General features: G+C 37.0%; 1 protein-coding gene across 1 annotated transcript; it reads left to right on the top strand.

Moving 5' to 3' along the window:
• Positions 1-1791: 1791 nt before the first annotated feature.
• Positions 1792-16799, top strand: LOC114538090 (39 kDa FK506-binding nuclear protein-like). Its single transcript, XM_028559209.1, has 5 exons — positions 1792-2088; positions 15360-15388; positions 15499-15563; positions 15795-16145; positions 16684-16799. Exons 1-5 carry the CDS (start codon positions 1792-1794, stop codon positions 16797-16799), a joined length of 858 nt encoding a protein of 285 aa, XP_028415010.1.
• Positions 16800-17867: the final 1068 nt, after the last annotated feature.

Here is a 17867-nt window from a genome sequence, read left to right as displayed (position 1 = left end):
ATGACATAAATGTCAATTTCACCAAAATAAGGATGGCTTTGTTCTCATTTTTCAATGTTTTAGTGCACTTTTACTTCATTAAAACCACTTGCCATTGGGTCACCATGGTTACATTACCAACTTTAGAACAGTAAATCAGGTATAGTCTATAAGTTCTACCCTGTAAGAGCCTGGAAATGCCCTGGATTTCTAAAGGTCTGTTCACACAATCCGATTTTGTTTGATCCCATTCACTTCTGATGGATGTTTTATAGTCTGTTGTCTTGTGAAGTATATAAGCAGCAAATCCACTAAAGCCAATGCAGTACTGCTTTATCAATTACTGACTATATTTCATACATCAGAAGTGAATTAGATACGCGACCAAGTTTTCAGGAAGACATATTGGAAGGTTATTTTCTGCTATAAAAGCACACATCTTGATTTCGATTCTTGCTGGTCTTGATTCGGCAGAAAACAGCAATGTAATCGACACATGTGACTGCTGCAAATCATTTAACATTCTCTTCATGTTCGTGCTACTATCCTTGTGTCAATTTAGTGCCGTTCTGGCACAAGAAAGGCAGATCTTGCAAACCTTGCAATAAGGTATTTTATCCTTTTGCTCCAGCCAATCTTTAAATGCATCTTCATACAGCCAGTGATACACATGGCCAGTTTTGCCGGATAAATTTTGAAACAACGTGAAAACGATGTCAAGCTTGTGGCATCACTTCATTTTTCTCCACGTTTTTTTTTTGGCCAAGGACAGTGTCCCGTTTAATGCTGTTGAGCGTCCTGGGTTCAAGTGGTTACTTTATGTCTTGGAACCCTGCTATCAAGTTCCTGCTAAATCAACTTTTTCCAGGGATCGAACAGTGAAGCTCTATGATGCAACTCAAAGTAACGTTTACGCTGAAATAAAGAGCAATGTCAATTTTTACGCTGCCACCACAGACATGTGGTCATCACGTGGTATGGTCCCTTATATTGGATTCACATTGCATTCGATCGACAAACAGTGGGTTTGCAAAATCGTACTTTGGGGACGAAGTATGTGCCTGAAAAACACACAGCTGAACAGCTAGCAGATTTGCAAGAAAGCAGTAGCAGCCTTCAACATGAGTTGGAAAAGAAAGCAAGCTCTTTCAGAAGCCCAACTCCAAGAAGAGCCAGGAAAGACACCACTGAAACTTGCTTAAGTATGTAGTCATATAATAAACAGTTTAAACACTTCGATCTTTTACAATCTGAGCTAGAATTGTTGTTACAAACTTACAATAGCCTTTATTTTTTATTTATACAGGAATGTTCTACTAGGGGATCTACTCACAAAATGATAACGCGTGTTTTGAAAAACAAAAATGCCATTCGTTTGTTCTTGGGAATGACGGAGAATCACACTTGGTTCCAACATGGCAAGACATAGAAGTACTTGAAGCTATTGACACCGCCCTTAAGTCACTAGCTGATTTTACACACATAATGAGTGGAAGCAAGTATGTCACAATCTCCACGCTGAAGCCAATCCTTCACCGCCTTAACCTGAAGTTAACTCGCGGCTAAAGAAGATGACTTACCAATAACCGGGTCTATCAAGAAAGCGATCCTCAAATACCTTGAGGAAAAATACTCGAGCAAAGAAAAACAGCTTCTGATGAATATTACGTGTTTTCTTGACCCATGGTATAAGGTATAGCATTAGTATTCTCCAGTTAGTTTACAATTTTTTAGTTTACAAATTATAAAATACAATGTAGATTTCATAGTCGTTTCGATTTGTATTTGTAATTTTTGCATTAATATATTTAGATGGACTTCTTTACGGAACAATTTGAAGGTGAAGATGACTGCGACTGCGAGTTTGGTGAAGTCAAAGATGCCTTGTTGGAAGATTTAGAGAAGAGTAGCCATGCATCGCCACAAGATCATGATGACAATGTGCAATGTCAAGCGCCTCCAAAAAAGGTCAAGAAGACTCTTGGTTCACTTACAAGTATGCGCAAGATGTTGGAGCAGTCTTGCTCGTTGCAGTCACCAAGAAGCAGACTGGCGCAAGAGATAGATTACAGGAAAATCCCAACTGTGGAAGGCGACGACGACCCTCTAGTATGGTGGAGGTGCCATTCAAAATAAATCCCCCTTAAGTGAACTTGCTCGGAAGTATTTGGCAATTTCTGCCAGTAGTTCGCCGTCTGAGAGACTCTTCAGCAAAGCCGGCCAAGTGGTAAGCTTACAAAGAGCACAAATAAAACCAGAACAAGCCAATATGCAAGTATTTTTGGCAGAGAACTTATAGTATACTTAGTTAGGACTCTTGTAAAATATTTTAATGGAATCTTCCTTTTAAACGTCAAACGTCAAACAATATATAGAGTAGATCGAATTTACGATTTTTATCAGAAATTCAGACTTCTGAGTCATGATTTTTCCGTTTGCGCGTGTTGCACTTGCAAAGATTCTCAACAGTATATAGGTATAATATTGAAGTGATTGAATCGGTATTATACTTTTACAAGTATACAGGTGCAAGCTCTGCTTGTGTGCGAATATCGAAGTATAGCGAAAAATATTAAAAATCGATATCGAAATATCGATATTTTTTATTCAGCCATGCCAACTGGAAGCTGAATATGAAGAGGCGAGAGCTAATTAAGCCTGACCTCAACCTGCCATATACGCGGTTGTGCAAAGAAGATATTAAACCTTCATCTGAGCTTTTTGGAGAGGATCTCTTGAAGCAGTTGAAGGACATGAAGGAAGCAAGCAAGACGAGGCAACAGATGCAACGACCTGCTTCATTAAAAGGAACTAGTGGGCGGCACTTTTCATCAGATAAAGGCTATAACCCACGTTTCCAAGGACATGCAAAGCCCTATTATGATAGGCCCACGTCCACACAAGTGAACCAACCTTTTTCGGGTACAGTCGTGCCTCACAGAGCAGTCAGTGCCAAAGGGGAAAAACCCCCCCCACCAGTCGGAAGAGCAAGTAACAAAACAGGTCTGTAATAAATATCTTACTGTCATTTGCCCAGATGACCTTTCTAGTGCAGCTAAAGAGTTTAAGGCAGGATGTCTTAAATATTTTTTAAAACATTGGGTATCATTGACTAATGACCCCATGATTTTAGATGCTGTTGAGCATTATATTGAATTTTCTTGGGAACACCCTGTGCAGCCACCAAACATTGTACCAAGGCAGATAGTTTTTTTTTGCTTCTGAAACACTTACTGTTAATGATAATATTAGAAAACTTCTTGCTAAGAAGGTTATTGAGAAGTCATCTCCTGAGCAGGATGACTTTATTTCTACAATATTTTTAACACCTAAGAAAGATGGTGGTCATCGCATGATACTAAATTTGAAGGCTCTTAATGATTATGATGCTTATTCGTATTTTAAAATGGATACCATTCAGACACCTTTACAACTGATGCGCCCAGGCTGTTTCATGGCATCAGTTGATTTAAAAGATGCCTATTACTCAGTCCCTGTAGCAGTTGAACACAGAAAATATCTTAAATTTCAATGACGACAGCAGTATTTTCAGTTAACCTGTTTACCCGATGGGTTGGCCTGTGCACCTAGGTTGTTTACTTAACTATTGAAGCCTGTCTATTCCCATTTACGATCTTTGGGTCATATTTGTATGGGGCACATTGATGACTCACTGCTGATAGGGTACGACTATGCAGCGTGTCAACAAAATTTGTCTTACACAGTTCATACTTTTAGACAATTGGGATTTATTGTACATCCTGATAAGTCTGTTTTTGAACCCACACAACAAATTGAATTTTTGGGTTTCCTACTGAACAGTGTCTCCATGTCCATTCGACTTCCTCCCAGGAAGGCCGCTTATGTTAAAACAGCTTGCCAAGAACATTTTAACAGGGGGGAAACACTATCAGAGAATTGGCCAATGTTATTGGCCTCATAGTATCCAGTTTACCTGGTGTCGAGTTTGGTGAATTACATTATAGGAAAGTAGAGATCAATAAAACTGCTGCACTAAGTGCTAACAAAGGGAACTATGATGCTAATATGACCCTCACACTTGACTCTAGGTCAGAATTACTTTGGTGGGTTGATAATATAGAAATGGCTTACAAACACATAACAGTAAGCAATCCCAACCTCACACTGACCACATCTCATAAATCATTATGCAAGAGGAAGGGTTGCGAATGCCAACAAATGCTAATGAAGCAAAGAATCTATGTACAACATTACTGCACCATATCATTGAGTTAAATAATCAATGATTTTTTTTTGTACTAAGTTTAAGGTGTCAAAAGTTTAATATTGGCATTACTTCATCTTATTAAAAGAATATTAATTTTATGTGAAGCTGCAACGTATCACGTAATACAACTATAACCAACAAAAATGATCATATTATGCATATCAATACAATATGTCATAATACTATAACGTGTACGGCTAATTCAAGAAAGTTATTTCTCATAAACCTTGAGCAAATATTTCCTTGTGAGCGAGTTCAAGAATAACAGTTTTTCGCTTCCCTTTTGTGGGAATTGTTCGACATTCAAACCTCTCCAAAAAATCCATCCATTCATCCTGCTGATTTTCACTAACTCGTTTTTCAACTCCGCTTCAATGAGAGCTCGCTCATCTTTGGAGATGTAATTTAAAAAGGAATGCAATAGCATTTCGTCTGGCATATTTCTGCTATGTAACACTCGATTTGTTCCGAAAGTCCGTTCATGCAACATAACACGCACACGTTTTCTTTGTTCTTCCAAAGTCACAGGCTTATTAGCAAAATCATCCAAGCAGTCTTCAAGGAGCAGAGGAATGAACCCAACGTACTTCGAAAACTCCTCTAAATCGGACTTTATATTCTAAATAATCAGGTGGGAAAGAGTGCAATTCTCAAATTAGGATGCTGCTACACTCGCTCGCTTAAGGCTCGCTCCCTCCGCAGCAATTATATCAAATTAAATAGTACAAAAACTTATGAACTTACTGAACGGGGACAGCTTTCTGTCGTAGAAATGAAGGCATGAAAGGACTTCTGACAAAACATTAAAGGCCGTATTGCAATTTCCACAATATCAGCGTAGATACCGCTTTGTGCTGATTCACAATCGTACAGAAAGAACAATGGGGCACGATTTGTCATGATTTCTGTGGAGAAAAAGAAGTTTTTAAATGTCTAATAAAAATAGCTTGAAAAAAGTACTATAAACCTGATCACTTCTGTTATGAATTGTTGAAGCAATTTATCGAATCCACTCTCGCACAACATGGCAATCGTGGCAGCCTGGTGGCAACGCAAGAAGTTTTGATAGCAGCGTATCGACTCGACTCAATACGCCTTCAGTGAATAATACACGCTATAATATTTTTCTAATGAATGAAATCATAGACAATCTAGACTTTCTGCACTAATCCCTTTTGCGCGGTTTTCAGTTTTTCTACATCGCAAAATACCATGTTTGAACGGGAATAAATTCTAAACTAAAATAGCTATTGCAATTCGGTTTTCAAAAATCGTATATACTGCCAATAAGGATCAAAATATCTAAAATCCATTTTTGTGTTAGGAGCACTTTAAAACAGCAAAGGCTGTTCCGACGTTCTGTAAAATTGTAAATTATTGCTATCTATTTTTCTAATCGCTGCAACAAAACCGTGAGAGAAGCGATTTTATGCGAGCTAAATTCGGTTATTAAACGTGGCAGAAATATGTCTTCATCAAGTTTAACTATTGAGGAGTTACCAAAGGAATGACACCGATTAGAATTGTTTTCCTGCCAATGCAATATCAATGTCAGCCTTGTCAGGCAGTAAGAACACTTCGGACCATACATATGCCGATGATAAGTTGAAATGAAAAGCTATCGTGAAATGGAGCAATCGTGCAACGATCATGGCATCAACTACAACATCAAACTACAACGAAGACTTGATCGTAGACGTCAGTAAATAGCAAATGTTTTCTTATGATTTTGATTGCGCGACTTGTTTCCGTGACCCCAGAACATAATATGATAATATCATTACGCTAGATATACAGTATTCAAATTACAAATAGATTCTATGGTAGTAATGTGGCAGTTGTACTTTTGCATAACATATAACTTCTCTCTAAAGTTCGTTAATTGCGCACATACAGTCCACCCTAATACATTTTACTGCCCCACATATACATTATATTAATAGCATTATAGATTGAAGTTTTCCTGTGGCTCATGAGTGCCGGTATTTCTACAATATGTTTATGTGTAGTTAAATCACGCATGCCTGTGTGATTCTCTGGTTTATTTTCATTACAAATCAACTGAGCTAGAGTATGAGTGGAGTTCCCATGCGCTTTCAAAAAGTTATTCCACTATAAAGGCGTTTCATATTTTACAAAATATAATACATCACAGTCCTGCCGTTGTACTACTACATACTATTATTTATCTAAAGGCGCAATATGCGAGCTCCTATTGTGACGTATTAGTTACCAGTTTCCGACTGTCGCAGATTTCAAAAACTTTTGCCATTAAAATTTGAAATTTTCAAACTTTATCGCTTTATTTCTCCGCGAAAACAAACTCAATTTTAAATGTGATTACTATTTTCGTAATCTACGTTTCACGGCAATTCTAATGAGATAAATTCCAATTTTATGACATGGGCACTTTAACAGCTGTCTTTTTGAAACACCTGAATTATAAAAATCGTTCATAAACTTGCCGTGCAATAGATAGCTATCATCTTTCGTCAAGGCTTTATATTAAACACGTTTGCGTATTTTGAATTGATTCTCGTGCTACGGTGAAAGTTATTTTGTTCGATGGATTTTCATTTATTGCTTGTGTACCTCGATTTTCCTTTTCTAGTCGACTAAAAGATGTATTTGAAGCTATATGTAAAAGTCCAAAGTCTAAATTTGGCAAGTAAAATGGGAGGTGAATCAATGTCAATGCTATACAGTGGTTCAAAGGCCAAAGTTCAAGTCCAAGGGGCAAAGATCAACACGCACATAAATTATCATCATGCAATAATAATAAACATTAATAAATATAAGTTGATTGAGTGCTCTGTTTTTCAAATATATAACGCTATGCATAAAAAGCCAACATTATCCTAAATTCGGCAAGTCAAATCGAAGCTTATTTAATAAAGTAAAGTATTCTCATCGTATTTTTAGATTTTTAGATTTATATACCTATAAAGTCTCGTTTCTGAATGTACTTAATCAGGACAAACATTGATAGCAGTATGTTCATACTGAAGTGTAATATATATTCTTATATATAAAATCCTGTACAAATATTCATAAATAAATAAATAAATAAATTAGAATAAGCGAGTCTCACTGAATGAAACTGATGTTCTCAGCCTGCCGAAGGAGCTGTGCCTATGGATTTGACCAATAACATCACTGTCTTAAAGAAATGCAAGACCAAATTTGAATGCCTGTTCAAAGCAACTCCCATTATATTCATTTTGCTTAGCTTTGAACACTGAACAGGACAAGATGCCCTCGAAACGTCGCTCAAAACTTGTTTGAAAATATCCACTCTTAATAGGACAGACGATAATGAAATGACGTTTGTACACAAGATTGTCTGCTCCTGGGAATTTGAAAATAACTTTTAATAGCATAAGGAAAAATAACGACCCAAAAATATTTTTTACAGAGGCCATTAACATCAATATAAACATGTGACCGCAAAAATTCCTTCACCAGAAATAGCAACATTTTCTATCCGATCTAAAGTGGTGTTCTGTGTTAAGATTATGCTTATCTTCTGTGAAATATATGAGAATACCAAGAGGCATAGACAGTCCAAAAGACAGAGCAATGCTGGCGAATATGCTGGCGTGTATTAATCAATCGAATATAGATTCAGCAGCTTTGAGTCTTTGACTTGGGCGTGTGATACTAGCGCGTGTGTCGCCCTCACATTTCCCGGCCTCAAATGTAATTTGTTTATAATAAACAATAAACAAATTACTCGGCTTAAAAGGCCTCAAATGTAATTTGTTTATTATAAAGCCCCGCTGACCAGTCAACTTTGCGAAAAAAATAGCCAACTTTACGGAGCTATTGCGAGCAAACTAAATGAAATAAAACTCTCATTTTTGTTCGCGAACCCGCAGCCACAAATATCCTGTCATTATATATCCCAGCCTTCGTTTCCAAGGATCGCGGGCTCGGGGAACGGATTGCATGTGTTGTTTAATTTGATATAAACACTAAACAGGTTTAATTGTTTAATTTGATATAAACACGTGTTATTTAATTTGATATAAACACTAAACAGGTTTTCCAAAGTCGAAGCAATCTTTACGATAGTCCGTAGATAAACCACGTCAAAACAATCATAAATCTGAAGAAAGACAGGGGTAAGTTTTATGTATGTTTTGCTCTTCTGATCCAATACCTCTGGCTCTTCGACGTTGCTTCGATATATAAACTGAACTGACTCTTTACGGACCAATGCAAAGGCGCAATCATCTGACATGGTGCCGAATACATTTTACATGTAGCATTTTCAACCTCGGATTACTTCATTCCTGTTGACCGCGCGAAAAATATTTACAGTAGGGCTGCTTTCCACTTCTATTATTATATCCAAAATAATTTAGTTTGGTTGTTGAATGAATCTATAGACTTGCTTTCTCTTTTGAGCTGTATTGAAATTTGATAAATATAGTTAACATTATCAGACGATTAAACACAAGTTTCTCTTAAATTAACAATGCCAAAATTTTGCATGTTGACTGATTCTGAACATGGGAAGCAACTGTGCCTTAGGTCAAAACGATGTTTTTTGCTAGAATTGGGGGGGGTCAACCTCAAATGTTTCGACTCTTATGAGTAATCAAATGATATGAAATTGCACATATACACTACCAAGCAACAAAGCCAACACACACAGTGAAGAATTAATTCACTCTGATTAACTGTGTCTGGATTTCAAGTGCATGACCCCCACTGGAATTATGAATTAAGTCACATGAAACCCAAGAATTGCCTTATTGGGCTTTCCCTCTGTCTATCTTACAAGCTTTCGCCACATATTTTAAACTGTATTCTGTAAACAAAGTTAATAATCTCTTCACCATACAATAATCTCTTCGCCATGAAAATTGAGATATATCCGAAATCCATGAAATAGATAAAGCCCCTAACCGCCAGACTATAATAGCCCCCTGTTTTTGTGCTGGGTAAAGATTGCAGTTATAAAGTAAATTGTAGTTCATTCCAGTGCCAAAGTCTTACATGCCATTGCAATCCTATATTTTTCTATTTAATTTATTTGGGGTTTTTTTCTTTTTAAGCCATATTAACTTGCTGACATTAATGGTCATGGCAGGATTGCCATGCAAAGTATGTTTTCAAAATGTGTTCAATGTTCAACTTAATTTTAAAGCAAACACCAGGGTTTGTGCTGGTCTTAAGATGTTAATTTCAAGGAGTAATTAAGGACTTTTTAAGTAGTAAAATAGAACTTTTCAAGGAGTGTTTGGGATTTTTTCCAAGAAAACGGAACAAGAAACTAAAATACTTTCGGAATTCCGCTTGTGCTGAAAGAAAGTGTGTACAACTGAACGTAATTGGCCGTTTAAGATCGATAGCTTTTATTGATCACGAGGTTAACTGAACATGGCACAAATTCTATAACAAAACAATCGGTTACGTTAAGCTAATTCAACATGGCATGCATTCCAACAAAACAAGCGGTGACGTTCAGCAAAAAGGATTCTTTTATAATCTTTTTTATTACCAAGGCTACCGTAAAACGAGCAAGGACTGGAAAATGTAATTATTCAAGTCAAGTCTTTGATCAGTTCTTTGCATAGTTGTAGTTAAACTGTACAACGTAGGCCAGTATACTTATCAAGTAACGTCATTTTTTTAGGTTTTTTTTTAATTGTTCTACTTTTTCATGAACCTCCTCAGCTTCATTTTCCATGCTTTTTATCGTACGCCTGTAACTATTAGCCTTCGTGACATGAATCATCTTTTGCTCCTTCTCAGCGAGATCCATAAGCTTCTCTGCGCTAGAACGAAGAGTGCAACAATCTTCTAGCAGACGTTTCCTTTTCCCTTGGAGGGAAAATATTTCATCATTAATTGCCTTGTTTTCATCATCTCTCTTCTTCCGCTTTTCGTCTTCGTTTTGCTTCTTCAGCTCAGCCTTATACCGCGACGACGTATTCTTTACTGCATTTTTCTTGTTCAATTTTGATGTTAAGAACTCCTCCACAGCTTTGAATGTGGTCGTAAATTACTCTTAAAGCAACAACTGATCTTTCTTTGAAGTTGTATGACATGATCTTGTTATTTACGCTGACTCCCCTCTCTACACCAGCCTGACCATGAGAAAGAACTAGAAGGCACTTCACTAGCTCCCATAACTGCTTGTATGGACTTTCTTTCAGATGTGCAGCAAGAAAGGAATCAATGCGTTCATCTTGAGCTCTATCATATTTTTGGAATAGGAGTAAGTTGGCTGCATTTCCATGAATAACTTCAGTGACAAATGACGAATACTGCTTCTTTAATAAATCTGCATCAGCTTCAGGTACTCTTTGATTATCAATTAGACATGTCAGGAGCCTTTCAAATAACTTTACTGAAGTTTCGATCTGTCCTGCCATGACTTGAGGATCAAGACACCTAAGGTGCCTCACAATTGCAAACTTCAACGGGCATTTCTCAAGTAGTTTTTCTGTGGTACGGCAAAGGAATGCTTTGCAGCTCATATCAAACTCTAGCTTCTCTCTCTGCGAAATTTCCTTTTCCTCTTTCAGCTTGTTTAACTCCCTCTTTGTGACAATACCAACATCAACCCGATTGCTGCTTACCGTCTGCTCACTTGAGGACACATCTACCTTAATAATAACATTAGGGCCTATATGTTATAAACTTAAAACTTATATATCATAAATCTATAGCAATAAAGTGTATAATATCAGTTACCTTTGCTAACTTTAGATAACCAGTGGCAGATTGTATCAAATTGCTCTTTACAAATCTAGCCATTACTGCCCTGAGCAATTTCTCAAGATCAGATGCAAGGAATTGTATCATAGGTCTTTCACACTGGTAAACCTGGAGAAAGGGTTGGAAATCTTGAGCCAAAGAGATCCAGAAGTGGTGTTTGGCTTTGAGCAATTTGTCTGTTGTAACTGCCTTTTTCACAATGTTGTACCCGTCATGCTTCTTGGGCTCCGTCTTGTGGATAATGGCTTGAGCGCAGTACTCCTTTATATTAGGGAGAAGGGTCAACGATTTAGTAGCAACAGGAAGATTCTCCAGCCACCTGTTAGTTCAGATTTTATTAATATTGAATACAACATTAAGAAATAAGATAAAACAACGTGACATAGGGAAAAATTTAAGTACTTTAAACCTACCTGTGGTTGCAAAACTTTACGAAATCTTCACGTCTGGCTGGCGAGTCTTTAAATAGCTTATACTCTTTCACCAAGTATCTAAATCAAATAAATTTAAAAAAGAGTAAAAGATGTTCGCTGCGTTGTATTTATAAGTTGACTATAAGTCTCACATTACCTATCTAACTCCCAGTTAGTTTCTTTTGCACCAGTCTGAAATGCCCTGTGAACGGTGTGCAATCCACATGTTCCCAAAGACAACAAGGGTGGTAGGCCTTTCTCTTCACGAGATTTCTTTAACTCTCTTTCGAACACAAGGTTTACATTGGGACCATCCATACTAACATGCCAGGTCTTGTATTGCTCAAGATCTTTTGTAGCACCTTCATAATGATCCCGTAGGTCAGCAGCTTTACCATGTCCTATGAATAGTGAGGTGAGGTAACGAGAATCTACCTTGCAGCTTTCATCGGACCAATAGCGCACATAAACATCAAATTGTTTATTCTGGAGATGTTCATTAAGGGCCTCATCGAACAAAACAGAGTGGGCGGTGGATTTATTTATGTCTTCCACGAGTTTCTTAGAAAAATACGGACCAAGTCCAAATGTTGTTTTGTATCTAAATTTTGACTCGCTCAGTGAATATGCTTGAGCGATTTCACTATCAGTAAACATATGTTGGAATAAATCATTCATGCCCATGTTTGCATGAGCGGAGAAATGTGAATGCACACATTTCAACGTCCACAGGATTTCTGCATCAGTGATCTTTTTGCCGAGGGTTGAAAGATGGTGAAGACTTGAAGACTGAGTATTGCTACTAGTACTAGTACCGCTCCTTTGACTGAGGTTGGCTTTACCAGTTTGAGTTTCACTACCTCTTGTGCTTGAAGTTTAATTTGCAGGCGTCGCTGAAAAATTTCCAGTCGCACTACTACTAGCTACTTGCTGGTTTGTCGTTGCAATAAAACATATGTTGATAGGGGTTGCCGTCAAAGTCGTATTAGCGTGTTTTTTATGCATCGTTCCATCCATATGAGACTTTAACGCCAACTTTCCCATGCTCAAAATACTGAACTTTTTACAGCAAAGCTTGCAAAAAGCTGCATGTTTATCGTTGTTTACGTGTTGTAACCATAGTTTGTAGGTGTTATCTGTAATCCAGTCGGAATTGAAAATGCATTTCCCTCCTGCAGGCATGTTTAATTCATTTTTTGTAAAACAAAAACAAATTCATACAAAATGGCGGGAAAATCACCCAGAATGAGCCCACGGTTTACTGACCAATTCCTAAAACAATACTTGGTGTAGTATTGACGAATTTAGATTCACAAATACTTTACGGCACGATCTTACGCCGGTTTTCATGTTTTGCATCACGAAATAGCTGTGGCAAAAGTTAGTACTATGGATTCACTAGTTGGCAAAACAATTGAAGAAATCAAGGAGTATTTAAGGACTTTTTTTAAAACTGTAATTTTCAAGGGCTTTTCAAGCGCCCTTGAAAAGTCAGAACAAATTCAAGTAGTATTTAAGGACTTTAAGGAGTAGCACGAACCCTGAAACACTAGCTTAATCCTGATTGCTGATATATTTTTCTATAATTTCTTTCAAAAAGGAACAGTTCAATATCGGGGATCTGATTTGGGTGAAAATGAGAGGCTATCCAAACTGGCCAGCCACGGTATGTGTTTAGTGTGATTGTCATGCATTTGCAAGGCTTTTTCGTCCGATTGGGTGAAATTGAAAGTCAGTCATTTTCTAAATTTTCTTTTCAGATTACAGCTCTTGCAAAAGGCAGCACCTGGTGTGTGTCCTTTTTTGGAACTAGTGAAAACTTATCTTATCAAAATTCTTAGCGATCGTATGTTATTTTTCACTGCAAGTTTTGATTGAGTAGATGACACAATAGAGCAATTCGTGTACAATAATAATTGTAATAATTTCATTTCTCACAGTGCAGTGATGCATTCTAAGCATTTTAAACATCACAAATCGCCATTGGATTTTCCAATGAGCCGAAGAAAACATTACCAGGTGGCCTTGGAAGAAATTGAAATTGAAAAAAAAAGGTGTGTACCACATAAAAATACTACTATATACAATCTAATTTCTAAATACTTTTAGTCATTTTTATGGAATATACCAAGCATTTAGACTCTGAAATACGCGTAAGTATAGGTAATTGTATAATTTCTCGTATAGTATAATTAACTCGTGAGTTTTTAAAGACAGTGCAAATAACGCTCGTCCTTCGGACTCGCGCTATTTTGCAGCCTTTAAAAAAAACTCACTCGTGCTTGTTAATCCGTAGTTGCACGAGAAATTATACTATTATGTATTTTAATGATATGCAAGGAAATAACTTTGCTTTGTAGAATATTTATTTTGTTGTATTTTCATAAAAGTATTTTGTGTGTTTTTTAAAAAATAAACATAACAGATCTGGATGAAAGATGTAGCTTATGGATGTAATTTTTTTTCAGGAGTATGCAAGAAAGTGATGAAGAGGCCAAGCAAACAGCTGACGAAAGTACAGAGGTACAAACTCTTCATTTTGTTCACATCGCACAACAGACGCACTGATTTATGACTTTTGCCAGTTAGTTTGAGCATATGTTTGAATTTTCTGTGCACAATACTCTTATTCTTGCACTTGGAAAGTGAGACTTGAGACTTGTGTGTTATTAAATTCTGTGGTTATTTCACAGGCACTTCGTAATCCTGGATGTTTGGACCACTCAGTGAGTTGCTATTTTTAGATGTGATGACGATCAACATGAGTTAGGCGAGAAAGAAGAAGGTGAAAACGAGGAGAGTGAGTGGTACGTGCGATATATGAAAACTAAATTCTTTAATAGTAGTAGTGACTTGTCAAAAGTGGCCAAATCACATTTTTTTCAAAAGAAGCTAAATGACGTACCCATGACAAAGTTGAGTAAAACATCAGAATCGAAAAAACAAGTATATATTGACCAAAATATTTATGTATCTCTGATCGAGGTACCTTTGCAGTTCATGTTGTATCAGATAGTGGATGATAGGCTAAATATAGCTTACGAGGCACCACCATGGTTGGCGCCGAGTGAAAATTTTAGTCTTTTAGTCTTTTAATCGAAATTTGAGTCTCTAGATCTTTGGAAATGGCATTTTGAGACAATTTCTTCAAAGCAAAAATAGGCCAAAAAGTAGCCAAATGGCCAAATTTTATTTTCGAGGCCAAACAAGAGGGGGAAGGCCAAAATCGAGTTATTTGGCCTCAAAAAGGCCAATATAGACCCGCAAAGACATACGATTCGATTAGACCCGCAAAGACATACGATTTATAATGAATTTCACAAAGACACGATTGCCAATGGCAAATGCTAAACTTAGTAATCGACTTCTTGCACGGTATTAAATGTTAATAAATCCTCAAATATTCCTTTTTCCAAGCATCATCTTTGCACCTTTTGAGGGTGCTTTTCTTGCTTCGGCTGCCCCATCATCAATGATTATGCTCATTTTGCAATCGTCGCCGTTTCTGCTCCCTTTTTAGCACTTTTATTTTCCCTTCCCTGCCACTTCTCAGTTCGCTCCATAACTTTGCTTTGTAGAATATTTATTTTGTTGTATTTTCATTAAAGTATTTTGCGTGTTTTTTCAAAAAAATAATTTACGGCAAAAATTTTTTTGCATGGATAAGTTCCTCGATGTGCAAGCAATTAAATTACTTTTTCATAACTGATCTGATGAATGATGTAGCTTATGGATGTAAAAAAGTGATGCAAAAAGTGATGAAGAGGCTCAACAAACAGCTCGCGAAAGTACAGAGGTACAAACTCTTCATTTTGTTTACATCGCCGCACAACAGAAGCACTGATTTATGACATTTGCCAGTTAGTTTGAGCATATGTTTGAATTTTCTGTGCACAATACTCTTATTCTTGCACTTGCGAAGTGAGACTTGAGACTTGTGTGTTAGTTATTTGTCTTCTAAATGTCTTATGAATGTTCTCTTGCAGTTGGATGACTCCATGGCCTCTCTTGGAATGTGAGTATGAAAAACAAATTGAAAAGGGATTGAAAAAAATTCTGTGGTTGTTGTCACTGGCACTTCGTAATCCTGGATGTTCGGACCACTCAGTGAGTTGCTATTTTTAGATGTGATGACGATCAACATGAGTTAGGCGAGAAAGAAGAAGGTGAAAATGAGGACAGTGAGGAAGGTAGGAATTTCGTTTCAGCTAATTTTGTAGAAGTTATGGATGTATTGGCTTTGATAAAGATAATTTTTCATGAATGTTAAGGCTTTTTAAAGCTAGTTCAGGGCGCGAAATAACGGACGGTAAACGGAAAATATCCGGCGAGCGAGTATAATATATACATTATTGCTATTGAACGGATAACTGCGATAAATAATTTTTAAATGTTGACTAATTCACGCGCTTGTGTTGTAGACATTTCCGATGAAGACAAAGATGAGAATATGAATGAAGATGGGCATGAAAATAAAGATGAAGGTGAGAATGAGAATGATGATGAAGATGAGATTAAAGATGAAGATGAAGAGGAAGATGAGAATGACGACGATGAGAATATGAATGGAGATGAGGAACGCCATCTTCTTGATTTGTTGGTTAATTCCATGGGAAAGGACCAAGTTCGTGGGCAGTTTCAGGAAGGGAGCGGTGGTAGATTTAAAAAGAAGGAACTGGGACAATTGTCATGGAGGGGCATCATTCATCATTTATACGAAACCAACAGAACGATTGTTTGCAAATGCGATGGCAAGAAGCCCAAGCCAACAAGTTGGGCAATGATTAAACATATCCAGAGGCGGGTGCACAACTTAAAGACAGAAATTCCTTTTATAATCATTAAAGGCAAATGAAGGCAATGGCCTTCAAGCAGGGTGCTTATAGTGGGCGGTGGAACGACTCATTGCTCGCTGATCGATATGCCAGTTTATCAAATTGTGGTTTTTATTTTATTGGAAGGAGAGGCAAGTTGCTGTTAAGTTAAACTCGTTGCTATTCTACTCAATGTCTACGGACTTTTAGTAAGTGAATATCAAGAAGAGTCCTAACGAGAAGCTATCTTGGTAATGATCACACATCGATCAGCGCGCAGTGAGCGCATTCTACCGCCCTTACATATGTATATATGATAACTGAAATAAAATTACACAGAAAGGACAACAAAGACAGTGAATTATTTATCCAGTCTATTACAGCACTATTGAACTACTAGGATACGAAAAATGCCTCCAACGGTCAAAATAACAAGGGACATATCTTCTCGGCAGCTTCATCAAATATATTCCTATTTTTTCTCAGTCACTTCCAGAAAAAGCCCCCGCACACAAAAATATCGCCTTGTCCGAAAACCAATCTCAGACACGCCTTGTTTTCTCGAATAATATAAACGCAATCGGAGATGACGAGGCAATGTTTCTACTTTGAATTTGAAACAGATACATTCTAAGTGTGCGTTGTATGAAGCTACACAGGGTGTACTAAAAACACAAACTATTGGAATCGCCTATTGATAGAGTTTCAATGCTCTAGCTAACACTGAGCTAAATGCCATGCAATATCCCTTAAATAGTGATAAGTCTATTGAGTATTGTGTTTACTACACCCATGGGTTCTTTTATGCGCTTGTGCCTTCAGCAGAATGCCGAGGCATTACAAATTCTAACAATAGGTTATTTTCAATAGTTTTTTGCGTTCAATTGATTTTGTCATTTTTTGTGTACATGGCCTCATGAATGTAAAACTTTTAAAATGAGATAACTTGAGGAAGAAATTATTAAAACAAACAAAACGTAGTCCTGGACAAATATGTTAGCGATAACAAATTTATTAAAGAACGACGTTTCGAAGTCATCCTGACCTCATTTTCAAGTTCAAAAGATTACAGAAAACGGGTAACTTAATTATGTATAGCGTTCACATATTCCGTGAGTCTTCTGTTCTTCGAATATTCTACAGAATATTGTCAATATTTCCAACCGTATTGCGGCTTGTAATACTACGGAATATTATGGATATTCCGGGGCGTATTCCGGCTTGCAATATTTGTCGGAATATGTATTTTATTCCGACCCGTATAGAGAGTGAAATACTTGGGAATACGCAGCTTTTTCTCAGATTTATCGAACAGAGCGCAGGCATGCATTGCAACGTCCGCTGATGCACTGACTTCTCTGTATGTATTTCCCATTTTTGGGAAACTGTGGCTGGTGGTATTCAGTGGCGTAGCCAGCCTGACGATTTAGTCATGCTATGCAAATTTTATGTTATTATCATTATTCATTTCTTTACAAATTTATTGTTTTCACAGTCAATGAACACCAAAATATTAGCATAGCATGACTAAATTGTCGGGCTGGCTACGCCACTGGTGGTATTAAAAAAGTTCTTCACTGCAATAAGGTCTTGTTCGCGTCTTGAACAATCGTTTTGATTAATTAATTAATCACGAACCTAACTCTCTTATTAGTATTTTTGTTATCTACATTTCACGAG

Source organism: Dendronephthya gigantea, unplaced genomic scaffold, assembly GCF_004324835.1.
Source record: "Dendronephthya gigantea isolate DGI-Jeju-01 unplaced genomic scaffold, DenGig_1.0 000174F, whole genome shotgun sequence".
Taxonomy (NCBI): Eukaryota; Metazoa; Cnidaria; class Anthozoa; order Malacalcyonacea; family Nephtheidae; genus Dendronephthya; species Dendronephthya gigantea.
This window is presented reverse-complemented; position numbering and strand designations above follow the sequence as displayed.

Bases quoted from the DNA above. Each gene is read 5' to 3' on its own strand.
- LOC114538090 (XM_028559209.1), top strand. From the start codon at position 1,792: ATGGACTTCTTTACGGAACAATTTGAAGGTGAAGATGACTGCGACTGC. The intron at 15,389-15,498 runs GTGAGTATGAAA...TGCTATTTTTAG, and splicing joins TCCATGGCCTCTCTTGGAAT to ATGTGATGACGATCAACATG. The intron at 15,564-15,794 runs GTAGGAATTTCG...CTTGTGTTGTAG, and splicing joins AAATGAGGACAGTGAGGAAG to ACATTTCCGATGAAGACAAA.